Raw genomic sequence first — 19957 nt, 5'->3', positions numbered from 1 at the left:
CATCCATCCACTACTGGGGTTGTTAGCAAATCCAAAACAACAATTGGGTCCTCCTGTAACCATAGGTTTGTGAAATCTTGCTCTTGGAAAAATAAAAACTGGTAGTATAGAGTTTCTAATTGCATTTATAATAGCACACATAGTTACAAGTTGCCTTCATTCAGCTGAGATGTTTTGACCAACTTGCTTTTGACCATGCTGAGCTATGACATTTGGTGCCTGCACATCAGTCATGACACTTGTTTTGTCTATATTAAATGTGCATTCTGGGAGAAATTTTGACTCACCAAGTACTCTCTCTAAGTTGATTTGAAATTCAATCATATTTTGATGGTTAAAAATTCTTGCTCTCAATAAGCTTGTGTTTTCTGGTTTGCGCAAAGAAAGCTTTTTGTGTCTTACCATAAATTCTTTTATCCATTCAATGCCTGCAATTTTATTTTGGCTCCATAGTTCACAACCGTTTTTTAAAGCATTACTATATTCATATGATAAAACTCTTGCTTAGCAATAAGTTAAACCATAGTTTATTTTTGATGATTTCAACATATAGTTTTCAAGCATAGCTTCCTCTGCATTAGTAAATATTTGATTTACAGAATATTTGGTAGAAAAGTTATTGCTTTTTGATACTCTATCATTTCTGAGCATTCTTATTCTGTAGGCCAACGTACTTTTAGAGAACTCAAATATACCTGCAGCCTCTCTTACTTTCATTGTTTAATCAAAAACTTTTTTTACTGCAATTTTTAAATTTTCTTCGTTTATAAATCTTTTACATTTCTTTTTATAATTGTGCACCATTTTTAAACTTAGTCTAATTTTATTTGAAGATAAGTTTGTTATTAGGCAAGCAACTTGTCTTAACATGCCCCATGAAAATTGTCCAATGCTGCCTCAACCCTAATCTCAGGAAACATTCCACAAAATTTTGGTGAAGAATTTATGCTTTATCGTTGATTTTCTTATTTACATTGCAGAACATATACCTATCACTGAAAATGGAGTGTAAGTGTGATTGTAAATCCTTATGCTTAAGAATTAAAAAATAAGAAATAACGTTTTATGATTTTTGATAACCTATCAAAAATCATAAAATGTTTCTAGAGAAGCTCTTTAATTGCCTTCTTGAAAAAAATTCTGCGACGCTTATGGGTGAAAATATTTTCAATCGACTTATATATTTAACTTGGTTGAAGAATTTGTGTTTTTTAAATATTTCGATAAGTCCAAAACTACCCCTGTCCTAAACTGACTCCTTCTCCCCTATGCAAATGTAAAAAATCCACTTATATAACATAATACACAAACGCTTGCAAGTATATTTTGTATGCAGCTGTTGTTTTAAGCTTTATACTTATATTTATAAATATATATACTTATATATATATATATATGTATATATATTTACATTTATCATTGTAAACAAGTAAAAAAATTTAGAAAAAAAATTTATTCAGAAGTGATTTACTTAACTATCAAACTTTCTATGCAAAGAGCAAGTGACAATAAAAATTTAAAGATCTTTCTATTGCTCTAATAAAAATTTTAATGCAACAACAGTTTTGCTAAAGATTAAAAAAAATATTTTAATGATTTTATGTTTATTAAATGTAAATATATATTTTATGCTTGCTAAAGTTTATAACCCACAGTTTAAAAAAACTTAAATGACTTTTATGTATCAAACAAGTTTCTTAATTTTTTACTTTAAAGCAAGCCATAAAAAGCTTGTGTAAACAAGCTTTTTATACATGAAGAGCATAAGCATGAGTAAGAGCTATAGCTTGCCATTCCTACTAAAACTTACTAAATAAGCATACAAAATAAAAAGTCAATGGTAAGCGATCAATTTGACCAGCTAACACAGAATTGACGGGGTCAACTGTTTTTATTGGCTGATCAATTAAATAAATATATTTTTAGTGTTTTATTTTTGTCTTATAACACTTACTGAACTTTGTATATAAAAAAATACTTTATGCTATAAAAGTATAATTTTCAACATAATTTAAAATCAAATTATTGCTTTCTTTTAATGAAAACTCAAGTTTTATGGTAAATAAGTAATGTTTCAAAAAGTTTGATATCATTTGTCTAAAAAAGCTTTAAAAAAAGGAGGTTTGATAACATTAAAATAATTTTAGATGTTTAATATTTTTGTATATTCAACTTTTAACTAACTTTTTTAAATTTTTTATAAAACATAATTAAGTTCCCATCCTTAAAACCTTCTCTATTAATATTTAATACTAGAAGATCATCTTTTCATAAAATGCTACAATAAAAATTAGAAATGCTAATTATTTTCTTGATAACTCAATAAATAAAAAATATGCTAACATTATAGCTTACAGTTCATTTGTTGCATAACATTCATTGATTGCAATCACTTTACAAATATTGGGAAAATTTTAAGAGGTTTTTTGAAAGGAGAAAAAACAGTTCAGAAAAAAATGTTTTTAACTAACAACAGAAAATAGTAATAAAAAAAGAACTTTAATCAAATTCATAAAACACATTCATTGATTTTACTATAATGTGAAACTAAAGATATGTAAAAAATGAAGATTATAGCTTCAGTTATATATAATATGAGTCAAATGAATTAAAAGTAACTTATCATAAAGCAATAAAATATTTTAAACTCAAAAATATTTTAATGTGATTAATATTTAGTATTTACAAAATAATCCTGGTTGCATCCATCTAAGCAGAAATTTTATCATTTTGGGCAGTGGTTGACAGGTGAACGCTCATTATATAGTATACATATGTATGTATATATATATATAAACATATATTACACTGTATACATATATATATATATATATATATATATATATATATATATATATATATATATATATATATATATATATATATATATATATATATATATATATATATATATATGTATATATATATATATATATATATGAATGCGGTAGTGGTGTAGTGGTAGAGCGCTCGCTTCATAAGCGAGAGGTTCCGAGTTCGATCCCCACCACATCCCTGGTAGTACCGCGCTCAACTTGTTTCTCCGCGCAGCGGCCTTGTTTGTCAAGGTTCGTGTTACGAAGTTATAGAGTTGAGAGATGGTTATAACCACAATTAAGTAGCCTCCTTATCTGTAGTGGCCTCCTGGGCCTTGGGGAGGTGAAATAACAAAAAAATATATATATATATGTATATACAGACACACAGTCTTCTGTTAAGCTTGGTTTTTTTTTTTTTTTTTTAAATATCTTTGTTTCCAACAAGTCTGCAAGCAACCACTATTAGAGTCAGAAGTTACTGGAAGAGAAAAGATGAAGTTTATAAAGCAAGATAATGATTAAAAGATGACTTAAAAGATTGTAAATTACATGAACCATGAAAATGAAGGGAGCAGAGAACTGATGCTCGAGTAAAAAAACAAGATAAATAAGAGTTTTTGGACTACTTAGGAACAGTCACAGTAAAAGGATGAGACTTGATTGAATGACGAGTAACATGAGAATAAATTTAGTATATAGCCTGTTATAGTATTCACAGAAAAGAGAAAAAGAAGCAACATTACACTGATGCGACAATGTTTAAAGGTTGGCTACAAGAGCAGGTCCAACTATGTTTACATTTTTGCACCTTGTCTAAAAGAGAAAGGGCATCATTCAAAAATCTGCTCCAGATATGGCAATAGTATTCCATACAAGAATGGACTTGAGATTTATAGAGATAAAGAATAGCATGTTAAAGAGATGCAACCTTAGCAGATATCAATTTTGCAATGGATTTGATATATGGCTTCCAAAAAAGATCAGAAGTGTGAGTTAATCCAAGAAGACAAAGGTTAGATGACTCATCGAGTACATTACTGTTCATAAATATATGAAGATCTAAACTGTTGTGATAGCGATTAACTGAAAAAATTGATTTTTATTTGAGTAAAATGCTGCCCCATGCTATAGCAGAAGTGTAGCATGCTACCCATACTGTACCAGAAGTGATGCCCCATGTTGTAGCAGAAGTGAGATCTTTTTCAAGCTGAAATACCCAAATCTTTTTCAAGCTCAAATGCCTCAAATTTCTCCAAGCAATCAGCCAGTGTTGGTTTCTTATCAAAACAAGAATATATGGTAGTATCATCAGCAGACAATGTCACCACTTAGATATGAGAATTGCTGGGAGATCATTAATGTAAATTAAAAAAAGTATATGGCCATAAGTTCTATGACATTTAGGAACCCCTAAAGTTACAAGAAATAAAAAAGAGTGCTGTCAATTGAGGATAACTTTTATACTACAATTGGTTATCAAATAGAGTTATCAAATAAAGTCTAAGTGAAATAATGCTAATCATGTAATCTTCCGACAAAATGTACAGTTTATACCACAATAAAAAACATTTAATTACGATTTTTAATAAGGAAAAATATATATATATAAACAAAAAGATGTCATGTTTACCATACACAGACAAAGATAAAGTTGTATTAACATGCTTCAAAAATGGTATCTAGCCAATATTGATAACTAGTTTTATTTATGTCAAATTAAATGGTCTTAATGCTGATTTTTATATTCATAACAATTTTTTTGTTATATTTTTAAATTATATAAATATTAAAACATCTTTAAAACTTAAATATTTTTAAATATTACTAAAAAAAAAATAGTTTTTTTAATTTAAATTGTGTATAAGATGTGCCATAACTTTAATACATAAATCCCAACATAAAAATGTAATACAAATACAATATTATATTTTTATTATATATTATAAATATATTTTACTTCTGTATCTCTTTTTTCTACATTTGGTTTAACTTGAAAAAATTTTCAAAATTTTTTTTTATAAAATTTAACTTTAAATGAGATAAACAAGCTTATTAAGTTAAACAAAAAAAATTCGAATATAAGACTCAAAACTTAAACTTAAATCAACAGTTATATCTATTAAACATTCAAAGAATGATAATTACCTGCATAGTCCCCCAAAATATATAGTGTACTGATTAGATTGTCCAAACAAGGCCAATTGTTAGGGCTGCATATTAAACCCTATATTTAAATGAAACTTGAAATATGAACAAAAATTATAAAATAATGTTTCAACACAACAACATTTTATTAAATTGGATGAATTAACTTCTTTTGAAACAATCTAGCAGTTAACCCAAGTTTTGTAGTTAGATGGAGCAATATTTGGACTATACAAAAGGGTAGGATTTGACTTTTCAGTATTTAACTTAATGTTGTATTTTTTTATTTTAACAAACTCATATTACCTTTTTAAACTAATTCATTCATATTACCTTTTTAAATTAATTCACTCCAAACAAGTATGCAAGCAACTACTAATTAAATTAGGAGTTAGCAGAAAGCAAAGAAGAGAATAAAAAAACAAAAAAAAAACAACAAGAAAATGACAAAAGTCTTGAAAACTGTAGACTGTATGAATCAGGAAAATATAAAAGCAGGAAAGAACTCCAAACCATTGACATTTACGGAAAGTGAATGTCAATGTTTTGGAGTTCTTTCCTGCTTTCATTTCTGAAAGTTTTTAGAGCATGAAAGAACATTTACTGTAAAAGAATTTTGAAAGATTCCTAAGTTATGTAAACATTTGATAACAATTGAACAGCCATGTATATGACATATCTTAAATGCAATTGAGGACACTGATTCAAAAGCAATGCCTCTTAATCAATGACCTCAAAATATTTTGAGTGTCTAGGTCAAACTTTGTCTTCTAAATCACAAACTATGAACCGTGCAAACTACTTTCAATACATTTGCTCTGCTAGAGTATGGTTACCATAAATTTTCTGTAAAACACAATAACCTTTGGCAGCATTGAATACGGATTTCATGTTGAAGTACAACTCCTTGGAAAAACACTATAGGGATTGTCCATATTTACACAACTCTAAATTTATGTTAAAAAAAAAAGAGATTGATTTGCTCCTTTGTGCAGCCATTTTGCATTAAACTTAAAGCGCTATTTTGATTTTTGGTTTAATTAAAAAACTGCAAAGGAAACTTTTTTGTTTCATTAGTTAAATTTAACATTACATAATTTATGGATGATCCCTTATTCTATAAAAAACAAACAAACTTGATGAAATAGAAAATGTTTTCTTTTACACTTTAAATTATAATTTTGAAAATTTGTGATAATGAGTAAATAAAAACTATGACAATTTTGATTATTGAATAAATGAATTAAAAAAATAGTTTCTCGTTTTATGTAAAGTGTTTCAAAATCAAGCATCCAATAAAATCCATGCATTAAAATATTGTAACTACTTTATGTTCACCTTTTCATAAGCAAACCTTTCCAATCGTACGTTGAGAACTTTCTTTGCTATAGAAGCAATTGTTAGCCATAAATTTACATCTGTTTCATCAACAACAGAAGCCTAATAAAAAAATTGTTTCATATATTTTAAATACAGCATATTTTAAACACAGCATTGTAATAAAACTTAATTTTAAACGGCGTTAAAAATCAGTTAAACAAATTAACAAAAACTAATATTGAAATCTAATATATGAAAAAGATTATACTATAATTTTTTACTTAAAACAATCTTATTATATGTTCTTTTATTATCACGATTTAAAAATTAAACAAATTATAAATAGATGTTATCAGTTACTAGAGAGATATTCATAAAAATAATTTATGAACTTATATAAATACAATATATAAATACTGAAATACCAATAAAAGATTATATTAAGTATAAGATTGTTTAAAGAAATAAATTATAAGGAAATACAGTGGCTTGCCATATTATTAGACTTACCAAAAAAAAAAATTGTGTTGTAAATATAATTTTCGTGGACAATTTTTTATCATTTAAGGACATTTTACTATGGATAAATAAAAATCAATGCTTTTCCAAAGACAAATACATATATTTAACAGATAATTGAAAATAGTTTTAAAAAATCATAAAAGAATTAAATAGCTAATATTTTGTATGATGTCTCTTTGCTGCAATTATGCTATGCATGCACTGCAATTATGCTATGTATGCGCTGTGACACACTCAAAATACACTTTTTAACCGTTGTTTGCAATTTTCTTCATTTGGGAACCATTGTGCCAACTGTGGTATTAGTCTATCATTAAGAATTTCCTGATCTTGTCTCATTGTCCCTTTTATTATATGCAGCCATCCAGTACCTTCAAAACTATTACTGACCTCACCATGACAGATGTAGGATGCTTTACGGTTGGTACAATGCAATCTGAGTGAAATTTTACACCCACTCTTCTTTTAACAAGGCTAGATTTGTCACTCATGACCTGAAAAATGCTCTCATCTGAAAAATAAACCTAAAACATACTCAAATAAGGTTTAATTAGATACCAAAATCAAGTTAAATTTTACAATTTTTATTCAACATTACTTTTTTCCAGTCATCCTCTGTGATGTTTTAATTATTTTTGACCAGTTTAGACGTTTCTTGTCCATAATGGGTGTTAACTTTGGTTTATGTGCTGGCCAACATGAAGTTGAACCAAATTCTTTAAGACATCACTGGACTGTACATTGGGAAATATCTATTCCCTGTTCATTGACAATCTTAATCAATAAATTGACAGGGTGTTTTCTTTGTTGTAGACAAATATCCCTAATTTTTCTGTCAGTCCTGGGTGTTGTTAACCTTTTTCAGCCACAAACAGTTTTACGAGCAGGTTGTAAAGGTGTGTTAAAAACAAGTTTTTGCTACAATCTCTTCACTGTGCTTTGTGAAATTTTAAGTATTTCAGTTATCTAATATTGTGACATGCTTGTATTTTTTATTAATCCACAAATTTCACCTAGTTTTCATGGAGAAATATCACATGCCCTCCCCATTGCTAAAAAAAGAAGATATTATTTAATAAGACTGTGTGCTTATCCATAAAAATAATAATTTTATATATTTTTGTTTAAAAATGTGAGTATTAAGATATACATACCTTTGTGATTAATAAAATATACATGTTAGTCACAAAATAATCTTGACAACGAGGTATTCCAATAAATTTTTTTGTAGAAACACTTTACACAACTGTTCTATGCAACATCCTGTTCAAACTGACAACATATAGTTAGAATGACAACAAAAGATATGAGCAATGTTGCTAATGAAATAAAAAATTTGGCAACATTCCCAAAGTAAAAAATAATGAAAGAGAAAAAGATTATGTGATGAGCAAAGGTTTTTAGTGGTATATTCTTTAGTTTTTAAAGTCCAATATGGCGAGCCACTGTATAATCTTTTTTTAAATACTGAATTTAGATTTCAACAGTAATTTTTGTAAAATATATATATATACATATATATATATACATATATATATATATATATATATATATATATATATATATATATATATATATATATATATATATATATATATCAGGCCTTGTCATAGGGCGGGAGCAATTGCTTTGCACATGTGAAACATGCCCATAAATGGCCTTCCTGGTGCAACAAATAGCACTCGCTAATTTTGTTACCAGAGTAAAAAATCCCGCTCGTCTGAAGAATTTGCGAAGGAGAAAATTATTAGTTGATTTCATAGAAAATATTTTTGGTAAAATTTTTCAGATGAAGTCAAAATATGTTTAATTAAACAGTAGAGTTTGCATATGGTTAATTAATACTTAAATAATACTAACAAAGTTATATTTTTTATAAAGTACGCCACACATAAATTAAAATTAAAAATCTCAGTGCAAGAGAGCCAATGATTTATATCTTCTATTTGAAAGTTAAATCCAGCATGACGTGTTTTTTTTTTATTTTTGTTGATCTTTATCATATTATCCTTTAATCATATCCTGGTTTATATCGAACCATTTGCTAACTCGCATAGTTTTTTTGGGCCCATTTGACAAAAAACTTTGCTTAACTAGGACTTTTACTTTAAATTGCATAAAAATCCACGTAATAAAATATCAAAATTTGCAACACATTTATAAAAATTCCAAACTTTGAATGTATAAAAATTAAATATATAATAATTTATTATATATTTTTTAATAATTTATTATAAATTTATAATAATTTATTAAACTAAAACTTCATTTATAGCTTCGATTTTGTACAGGTTCAATCACATTCTACTTATTAATGACTATTATAATAAAAATTCAAAAAAATCAAATAAAATTCAAAATATTTGAATATCAAATACTTTTGTGTCAATTATAATTCAAACTAAATATTTTTACTGATATCTTCAAATTGCTCAAGCTTATATTAAAGTCTAAACGAAAAGCTAAACGAAAATTAAAAGAAAAACTATGACAGAAAAATTCAAAATACTAACTCTCCTTATAAGTCTCTATCTCTATCCTAATAAGTTTATTTACAAAATACTAAGTCTCCTTAATAATCCTAATAAGTCAGACATTTTCGAAAAGTCTGACATATGGTGAACTTAATTTATAAAGTTGGACAAAATATAAATCTCTTTAAAGTCCAAGTTAACAGGATTCTACTGATGCGTATTATTTGTTATATGTTTTGTATATTGAAACTTTGAGAAGCGTGTTCACAAACAACAAAAGAAAAAATTTAATGTCACTAGTTTCATGCCTTCATGACCTGGTTTTTAAAAAAAATTTTAAAAATTAGAAAGCAGTTTTCTGTTTTGTACAAACAATTAATGGAAAGTTATGAAGTCATAACTGCTAACAGATTAATTTTACTATGTTAAAAATGTTCGCCCAAATGAGAATAGAAAATTTAAAATTATAAAATTAAAACATGATTTTTGAAAAATCAAATATTTTTTACCGCAATGTTGGAAAGTGGGATGAGAAAACTTAGCTTAAAAACTTAATTTAGAAACTTTAAAAACTTTAATTTAAAAATTCAGTTTAAAAAATCATGCATTAAACATTTTTAATAACAGAGTTACTAAAATTTTCAAACTTAGTTTGAAAAATCATGCGTTAAACATTATTAATGACAGGGTTACTAAAATTTTAAAACTTAATTAAAAATCATGCATTAAACATTTTTAACAACAGTTACTAAAATTTTAAAACTTCGTTTAAAAATTAAACATTTTTAACGACAGAGTTACTAAAATTTTAGTAATAATTTAAATAAAAATCTATAAATAATTTTTTATTTTAAAATTAAAATTTATATATATATATATATATATATATATATATATATATATATATATATATATATATATATATATATATATATAGATCTATAGTTTGTTGTCTTTGAGAAGAGCGAAAGGAAAAAAGTGATTCTTACGCCAACACATACATCACTTTTAATTACTTTTGACTTTCATCCAACATTTGCCTGTTGGACAAAAGTAAAAACCATTAATTTAATTACAAATAAATCGTTTTTTAAAAAAACCACAAAAACGCAAATTTAATTGACCAGAATGTTTTTAAAAACATTCTGAATGTTTTTAACAATATAAACAATGTTTTTATTTTTATTTTTTTTAATAAAATGTTTTTATTTTTAATTTTTTTAATAAAATGTTTTTATTTTTAATTTTTTTAATAAAATGTTTTTATTTTTTATTTTTTACTGTAAATCATGCGCGGAGTGTTGCTACATCGACTATCTTAAAGCCTGACTCGCAAGGGAGTGCTGCTACATCGACTGGCAAATAGCCTAACCCGCAAAGGAGTACTGCTACATCTACTATCTTTTAGCCTGACCCGCAAGGGAGAGTTGCTACATCGACTGAGGGTTTGGTTGGGGCAGGCAGTCTATCAATTAATAAAAAAAAATAATTGCGGTCTTGCATTTTAATTTTTACTTTTTGTCAACAAAATATGGAAAAAACTTTCGGACGACATCTACGGGTTGTATATATATATATATATATATATATATATATATATATATATATATATATATATATATATATATATATAATTATTCTATTATTATAAATGATGAGTTTCTTAGACAACAAAAATCTTTTTCATAAACTTTATATAAGAATTATTAAAGCTAATACACCCAAAAAGATAAAAAAAAATTAGTTGAATAAAAAACTATGAAGGTTTTATATTATTGAAACACCTTTTAATGAAGTATCAAAACAATGCTAATAATTTTTGATATTAAGACTATTAAGATATTAAGACTAATGAATAACATTTTATGATAATTGTTAATCTTTTGTAACAAATTAAAATCAAAAAAAACAATATATAAATGTTTAAACAAAGCATGAAATGGTTTTTACGCATAAAATTCATAATTATTTACTATTGTGCATTTACATGGAAACTTCCTTTTTTAAATTAGTAAAAATAACACTATAATTGAGGTAAAGTCCCAATATTTTTTGAACAATCCTTAGAAGTAAATTGTTCTCTTATTTTAAGAGTTTCCTATATTATATAAACATTAGTAAAGATAAAAAATTCAAAGTTCATTATTCCAAACGTAATTAAAAACATGATTTAAATAAACTTATCATTTTAATTGAGTTTTATTTCTGTTTTTTGTGTTTTGGTTTTCGTTAAGTTTTTTTTCTTCTCTTTTTTGTTAAAATTTCTTTTCTTTTTTAAAATAAAGTAGTTTTTAGTTAAGTTTAGATAAGTTTTTTCTGAGCATTTTTAAATTTTTAAGACATGTTAAAAGCTGTGTTAAAAGCAAATATAATTTTTTTTTGTGAAAGAACGCTGATTTTCGGCAATATTTCCACTAAATTTCTCTGGGACTGGGGGTATCGCTGCCCAAATATTTTTCTAAGAATAGCCCCTGTATATATATATATATATATATATATATATATATATATATATATATATATATATATATATATATATCAGTCTTCTCTGTTTAGCCAGCGTTTTCGCGCTGAAATCTTTTCACACTCGCCCACACTCCCTCAAAAATTTGGCGAGTGCATAAGAAAGTGCTCGCCAAAAAAACAAAAGCGTTTAGTTTTAAATTGCAACAAAACTTTTTTGTTTATTTCTTATGAAATGTGGCCTTTGTTACCAGTTTTTTTAAAATTATTTCATTTAGTATTTATTCAAAGCATTATTTTCGGCATTAAATTTCAAATGGTGAAGACGGATGATGCCTTCATTTATTTCTCACTGAGCAATCGCTAAAATTAATTAAACAATCACTAAAAAATATTTTCAACTCATAACAAAAACCATGAAGGATTTATGTTGTTGTTAGAGTAACCCTTTAAATTGAAACATATTTATAAATAATAATATAATTGCTAAATATTGAAATAAAATAAAGAATATTATTTACATTTAAATAAAAGTCTAATGCTTTTTCATTGTCCTGAAGTTTCTCGTAAATACGAGCTAAATTTTTCAAAACATTGTACTTTAAAAACAAAGCTGGACTGTTAACCAAATTTTCTCCATTTGCTATTGATTCAGGAGCCTAAAACAATAATTTTTTTTTTTTTACCAATGAAATAAAAATACAAAACTTTCTTCAATAACTTATATTGAAATTGAACCTGAATTATAAGATCAGTTTGCAAAACATTTGAGAAAAGTTTTTCTGCAGGGCTGAACTCTTCGTTACAATATAGTCTTAATGCTTCATTGTACATTTCCAGAGCTTCTGCTTCCTGTTATTAAAAAAACAAGTAATATTATCTTTTTACTAACATTTTTATAAAAAGAAAAACATTTTAAAACTATTTGTAAAATATTTGAAATGTTTGTTTCAGATGCTGCAAATAAAAACAAAGTATACATAACTGTTATCACAATGTTATCACAATGTATCAACAATGTTTGTTAATAAATTGAAAGTATGTTTTATGTTAAAGGTATGATTTACATGATCATTTTACCCACCATTTATTAGTTTTTGATTTTTTTTTAAATTTGTTAATGATTTTTTTTTTATAAATAATTTTAATTCAATTCAAACAAGGCTGCAAGCAACCACAATAAAGTTACTTTAAAAAAAATAAAGTTAAAGAGCAAGAAAACGGTTGATAGATTATTTAAAAAGTTGTAGGAAGTATGATTCAGGAAAACATAAAGATGGTAGAGAGTTCTAAGAGGTTCTAAAGTGCGAGGGGAGGGGGGACTAGATGATTAAAAGTTTTTCAAGCATACAGAGACAGAGACAGTAAAAGAATGTGACTTTGTTGAATGATGAGTCATGCAAGAATGAGTTTTGTTGAATTAGATATAATAGCTTCTTTGAGTAGTGAGCATTATAGTATTTGTAGAAAAGAGAAAGAGACGCTACTTAACAAGGATGAGAGAGAGACTCAAGCTTAGTAGATAAAGCAGCTTTAATTAGGTTTACAATCTCTTTATCAGATTTAAAATTCACAAGCCACTTCAAGATCAGCTTTCTGTTCTAAGCAATCGAAAAGATTTGACTATTTGTCAAGACAGGAGTATAAAGTTGAGTCATCAAATAGAGCCACTTTGTCAGGAAGAAAATTAATATGGATAAGAAACAAAACTGCACTAAAGATAGAACGTTGAGGTACCCCAGAAGTTATTGGAAATGAAGATGAGTGTTGACCTTCGAGGATAACTTTAATAAAGTGGTTAGAAAGAAATGATTTGATAATCTCAAAAACTGTCCCAGATACACCATATGAAGCAGGCTTATAGATAAGACCAGCATGCCAACCCTTATTAAAAGCTTTAGATATGTCAAGAGCAAAAGCCCATGCATTGGATGTTAGAAATTTGTTAATCAAAATCTCATTTTTTCACTTGACCAAATTTTTTCTTAAACTTGACCAGAACTTTTCGTTAAATAACTTGTCCAAAATTTTGATTTTGATTTGTTATGTCATCAATAATTTCTCATAGTGCTGCGTATGTATTTACGCTCTCCTTTTGAGGTGTGGGTGATAGTGATATGTATTCAAGTCTTCCTCAGAAAGAGTTTTTTTTTGTAAATTTCAAAAATTTATTTTTATGAGGCAGAGCCGTGGCTAGGCTCCCCAACACAACCTAATTCGGGGGCCAACAAATTTAGGGGGCCATTAAAAAGTTTAAGGGTCCTTTTGCAAATGTAAGAAGCTTTTTTTTTGTTTGTTTTTATTTAATAATACCTAATATATTATAGATACAGTTAACATCTGCCCAAGATGAGTATTTTTATCAAGACACCAAAAGCCTAGGGCAGGGGAATATCAAATCAGGGCATAGGGAAAGTAGTACTGGGTTGCATGATACCTGTATTAGGGTGATTGTGATGATCCTAAACAAAAACTCTTCTTTAAAAAGTGACTCATTTGTAATTACAAACAACTAAGAATATAAATAAAAACAAATAAAAGGTATTTGTAATTATAGTTTTTAGAAAGCTTTATAGTCTTTAAGACAACTGAGGACCTCTTTGTTAGATTATTCATCTAATATAACTTTTTAAAATTCCTTTCTATATTATGCACTTTAAATGAAAATATCTCTAACTTCTTTCAAGGTTTGTATTTGAAAAAAAGATAAAAACTAACAATGTGTAAAAAAAGAATTGACCAAGTAAATCTGACCAAAGTAAAGACCAAGGGCTAATTTTAAACACTGTCCACTCTTAATTTTCCTACCAGGGAGCTGTCTTTGAAAGCGCATCCATTATCCCTATTTTTAAAAATTCTGGAGAGCGATCTGATTTGTCTAACTACCGTCCCATTAGCCTTCTTCTTAACATAAGCAAGGTTTTTAAATCTTTAATTAAAAAACACTTAATTTCTCATCTTGAATCTAATAACTTTCTGTCCATAAATATGGATTTCGATCTTCTCATTCTACAGCTGATTTGTTAACAGTAATAACTGATAGGTTTTATCGTGCATTAGATAAAAGTTGAGAGGTTAAGGGCATCGCTCTTGTCATTTCAAAAGCTTTTGATAAAGTTTGGCATGCTGGTCTTCTCCATAAGCTTTCTTCTTATGGTGTATCTGGTAACATCTTTAAGATTGTTAAATCCTTCCTTTCCAATCATAGTATAAAAGTTGTCCTCGATGGACAGCACTCTTCTTCTTATTCTGTAACTTCAGGTGTTCCTCAAAAATCTATCCTTAGCCCTATACTCTTTTTAATTTACATTAACGATCTTCCAGATATTCTTACATCTAAGGTGGCTTTGTTTGCTGATGATACGAACATTTATTCTTGTTGTGATAAGAAGCCAACACTCTCTGATTGCTTGGAGGGGGCATTTGAGCTTGAAAAGGATCTCACTTCTGCTACAGTATGGGGCTCACAGTGGCTGGTAAACTTTAATACAGATAAAACCCAATTTTTTTCAGCCAATCGTTATCGCAATAATTTAGATCTTTCTATATTTATGAACAGTAATGTACCCGATGAGTCATCCACTCTTCATCTTCTAGGATTAACTCTTACTTCCGATCTTTCTTGGAAACCATATATCAAATCCATTGCATAATTAGCATCTGCTAAGGTTGCATCTCTTTATCGAGCTCGACACAGCTCTTACTTCGGATTCTATTCTTTATTTCTATAAATCTCAAATCCAGCCTTGTATGGAATACTGTTGCCATATCTGGGGCGGTTCTTCTAATGATGCCCTTTCTCTTTTAGACAAGGTGCAAAAACTCATTGTAAACATAGTTGGACCTGCTCTTGCAGCCAACCTCCAACCATTATCATTGTTGTAATGTTGCTTCTCTTTCTATTTTCTACAAATACTACAATGGGCACTGCTCTAAAGAGCTAGCATCTCTTGTGCCATCTATTAAAATTTATTCTCGTGTTACTTATCATTCAATTAAGCCTCAACCTTTTTCTTTGACTGTTCCTAAGTGCTCCAAAAACCCTTATTAGTCTAGTTTTTATCCTCAAACATCAGTTCTTTGGAATTCGCTTCCTTTATCTTGCTTTCCTGATTCATATAATTTGCAATTCTTTAAGTCATCTGTCAATCTTTATCTTGCTCTACAATCTTCATCTTTTCTCTTCCAGTAACTTCCAACTTTAATTAGTGGTTGCTTGCAGCTTGCTGGAAGCAAAGATGTTTAAAAAGAAAAAGAAAAAAAAAAAGAATTTTAATATTATAAATGTGAATATAAATATTACATAATTATAATACAAAGTTATAGTAGAATTAAAAAAAAAACAAGGAAAATTTTTTTATTCTTTTTAAACGCAGATGTACAGTGCAGAGAGATTTTTTTCTAAAAACCTTGGTGTGATATAATGTGTAATATCACTATAGATCACTATAGTATTAAAGACAATATGGTCAAGTTCGCAAAGTTGTAACTAGGAAGAAAGAGTCATTTTAAAAATAAATCAATATCTGCATAATAAACTGCAATGCTTTTTTAAAAACACAGTTGTTGCAAAAAAAAAAAATAATCAAGAGTTTAAAGAATTAAAAGAAAATTAAGTTATTACGCACTAATTTATTGCATTCAATATTATGTAATAAATTATACATTTTATATATTAATTGTAATGAACTATATAAATTTGTCTCAATTGGAGCAAAGTAAAAAAATATAATGCACAATTAAATGTTTTGCTGAAAACAGTAATTATAAAAACACTTTTAATTTGAAACCTTTATTTGCTGTAATAATTCTTAAACTTCCTGCTTTCTATTACAGTAAGAAATTATAAAATACTTTTTATAAGCGATAAAAAACTTTTTAGATTTTTGTCAAAGTTTTTATTAAATAGATAAAGTTGTTAATAAATAAATGGATAGCATTTGTAGTCTTTAAAGTAACTTTTTATCTGTTAAATTTTATCTTTTATAAATTCACCACACCAGACCTATTTTTGCAATCCCAAAAAACAACATTCTCGTTTTATAGAAGAAGTCTACTACTGACTTATTAATCATTACAACAGAAAGGATCTATTGTGCATTAGATGAAGCAGTGAGGCAAAGGATATTGCTCTTGAAATCAAAGATTTTTTGATTAAGTCTAGCATATAAGTTGCTCCTAAGTTGCTCCTCATCTATATTAATGATCTTTTTGATGATTCTGCCACTAAAGTTTTTTGCTTAGAACACAATCATATGCATCAGTTTTGACAAAAAGTCTTCATTTTTTGATAGCTTAAAATAGGCACCTTGAATCTGGTGTTTCTTCTATGACAGCTTAGAACTTGCAGTGATTGGTGGATTTAACCTAAACTAAACTCAGTTGTTTACTGCTAATTATTATGGCAATACTCTAACAATATGTTAATACTCTTTTATAGAAGAATGGAAACACTGTTGATTATCATTTACTACTGACCTATTATAGAAATTATTTAAATGATCCATTGCAAAAGTTTTATTGCAAAGGTTGCTCTTTATATTATGCTCAATTTTCTTAATTGTAATTCTATTTTTGATTTCTATAAACCATTTATTTGTCCTTGTATATAATACTGCTGTCATATTTAGACAAATTCCTCTAATAAAGGCTTTTTATTTCTAGAGTTGCAAAACTGGAAAATCTATCATATTGTTGTATGATTGCATCTCTTTTCTATAAATACTACCAAAACAGCTGTTCGAGCAAGCTAACATCACAAGTTCCATCAACTAAAACTCAATCTCAAGTTGCATTCATTTAATATTACTTTTCCTTCATGCTCAAAAAACTTTACTTATATAGTATTTTTCTTCTTCATGTTTTTCTGAGAAATTACAGTATTCTGTCAACCACTTTTTTGCTCTTTAACTAAGTATGAGTATATATACATTTTTCTGCACATTAAAGTTGCAACAGCACTAAAACTATTATGTATACTATAATTTTTGAAAAGTTAACTTTAGCTATTTAAATTTCGTTCCTTTTTTATACAGAAATGAATAATGAATAAATCAATTAATGCCTCATAGTAAATCAAAAAAAATCTGCCTGAAAATAAATCAGTAAGTTTATAATAGAATCAATCTAAAAAATACTTTGCAACAAACTTTTAAGCTGTAATAAAATGAAATATACCTGTTCCTCCTGTCTGACCTCATAAAAAATACCCACACTACTATCTTCTGCAGTTGACAAAGCGTTTAAAGCACCAAAGGATAACTTATAAAACAAAAGTTTTTTGAGGGAATATATTTTTATTTATCAATTAGATTAAGCATCAATTAGATAAATCAATCAACATGATCAACAACAATAAAAAACATAGTTTACCATGATTCCAGTCAATTTATAGATTTTTTCTGCTAAAATAAGCTTAACTCTGCAACTAGTTTTGATATATTGTTAAGAACAACTAGTATGATATAATATATATATATATATATATATATATATATATATATATATATATATTTATATATATATATATATATATATATATATATATATATATATATATATATATATATATATTTCAATGTCATATCTTGTTGTATGTGAATATATATACATACTTTTGAATATAAAGCATAAAATAACAGCTGCGTACAAACTAAATTTATTCTTTGTAATATTTCGATCTGCTTTTGCACATCAAAATCACAAAAGCAAATCAACGTTATCAGACGTAAATTTAACGTCATCAGACGTAAAATATAATACGTATTATGTTTTACATCTGATGACAATCTGTGCAAAAGCAGATCGAAATATTACGAAGAATAAATTTAGTTTGTACGCAGCTGTTATTTTATGCTTTATATTCGAAAAAAAATATATATATATATAAAATATATATTAAATAGTATATAAAAAAATTAATTATTATTATATTTATATATATATATAATATAAATATAAATATATATATATATATAATTATAATTATAATTATTATTATTATTATAATAAATATATATATTAGTTATTATTATTGCATTATAATTTTTATATATTATATGATATATATTATATATCATATAATATATAAAAAATATAATACAATAATAATAACTATTATATATATTTATTATAATAATATTATATATATATATATATTTATATATATATATATATATATATATATATATATATGTATATATATATATGTATATTTATATATTTATATATATATATATATATATATTTATATATATATATATTTATATATATATTTATATATATATATATATATATATATAAATATATATATATATATATATATATATATATATATATATATATATATATATATATATATATAGATATATATATATATATAGATATATATATATATATATATATATATATATATATATATATATATATATATATATATATATATATATATATATAGATATATATTTATATATATATATATATATATATATATATATATATATATATATATATATATATATATATATATATATATATATATATATATATATATATATATATATATATATATATATATATATATATATATATATATATATATATATATATATATATAGATATATATTTATATATATGCATAATTTTTCAGTATTGCCTCGCAGACTTTAAATACGGAAAAACTTTTTCCGAATTTAGAGCGTTCCAGACAATATTTAAAATTAAAAAAATAAGGAATCCTTTATAAGACAATAATTGTAACCCAATATATTTTAACAAATAAGCATAAATAAATAAGCATGTGCTACGCAGATTTAGAAGAACACTTTGCCGAAATCTTTTTAATTGCTATTTTCGCTATAATTTTGTTGTTGTTGTTATTGTTGTCGTTAGCTAATAAAAAAATGTATTAATATAAAGGTTAAATATTACCAACGGTGAAGTAGCTAAATTACGGAAAAAAATGAACCTTACAAGATACTTTAACCCGTTTACTATAAGTTAGTGTTTAATGTCGAAAGTAAGTTTAAGCAAACCTTATCTTTTATCAAGAGGTAATTTGATATTGACAATAAATTACCTTTTTTTGAGGTTATGGTGAGAATTCAAAAAGTATATATTTATACAAACTTAAAAATTCCCATTTAGTATTGTTTTCTGCGTTGTTCAAATTTTAGGTCGTAAAAAATAAGTCGTACATATTATTTACGAGTTTAT

The 19957-nt window shown here is 26.1% G+C and overlaps 1 protein-coding gene across 3 annotated transcripts in view; it reads right to left on the bottom strand.

The window, feature by feature from the left end:
• LOC100202535 (calcineurin-binding protein cabin-1) overlaps positions 1-18221 on the bottom strand; it is a 114728-nt gene extending 96507 nt beyond the window's left edge. For 2 of the 3 annotated variants that reach the window (XM_065791089.1, XM_065791090.1), the window contains exons 1-6: positions 18116-18203; positions 17921-18004; positions 12482-12595; positions 12265-12402; positions 6303-6404; positions 4965-5043 (exon numbers count right to left, since the gene is read on the bottom strand). In XM_065791089.1, the coding sequence (XP_065647161.1) occupies positions 4965-5043; positions 6303-6404; positions 12265-12402; positions 12482-12595; positions 17921-18004; positions 18116-18118 (520 nt within the window). In that variant the 5' untranslated portion in view covers positions 18119-18203. Of the gene's footprint in view, positions 1-4964; positions 5044-6302; positions 6405-12264; positions 12403-12481; positions 12596-17920; positions 18005-18115 lie in introns of all 3 variants that reach the window. The other variant, XM_065791088.1, reaches the window with a different exon arrangement.
• Between the last annotated feature and the right edge of the window lie 1736 nt (positions 18222-19957).

This window comes from Hydra vulgaris, chromosome 02, assembly GCF_038396675.1.
Source record: "Hydra vulgaris chromosome 02, alternate assembly HydraT2T_AEP".
NCBI lineage: Eukaryota > Metazoa > Cnidaria > Hydrozoa > Anthoathecata > Hydridae > Hydra > Hydra vulgaris.
The sequence above is the reverse complement of the archived record's forward strand: the minus strand, read 5'-3'. Positions and strand labels throughout refer to the sequence as shown.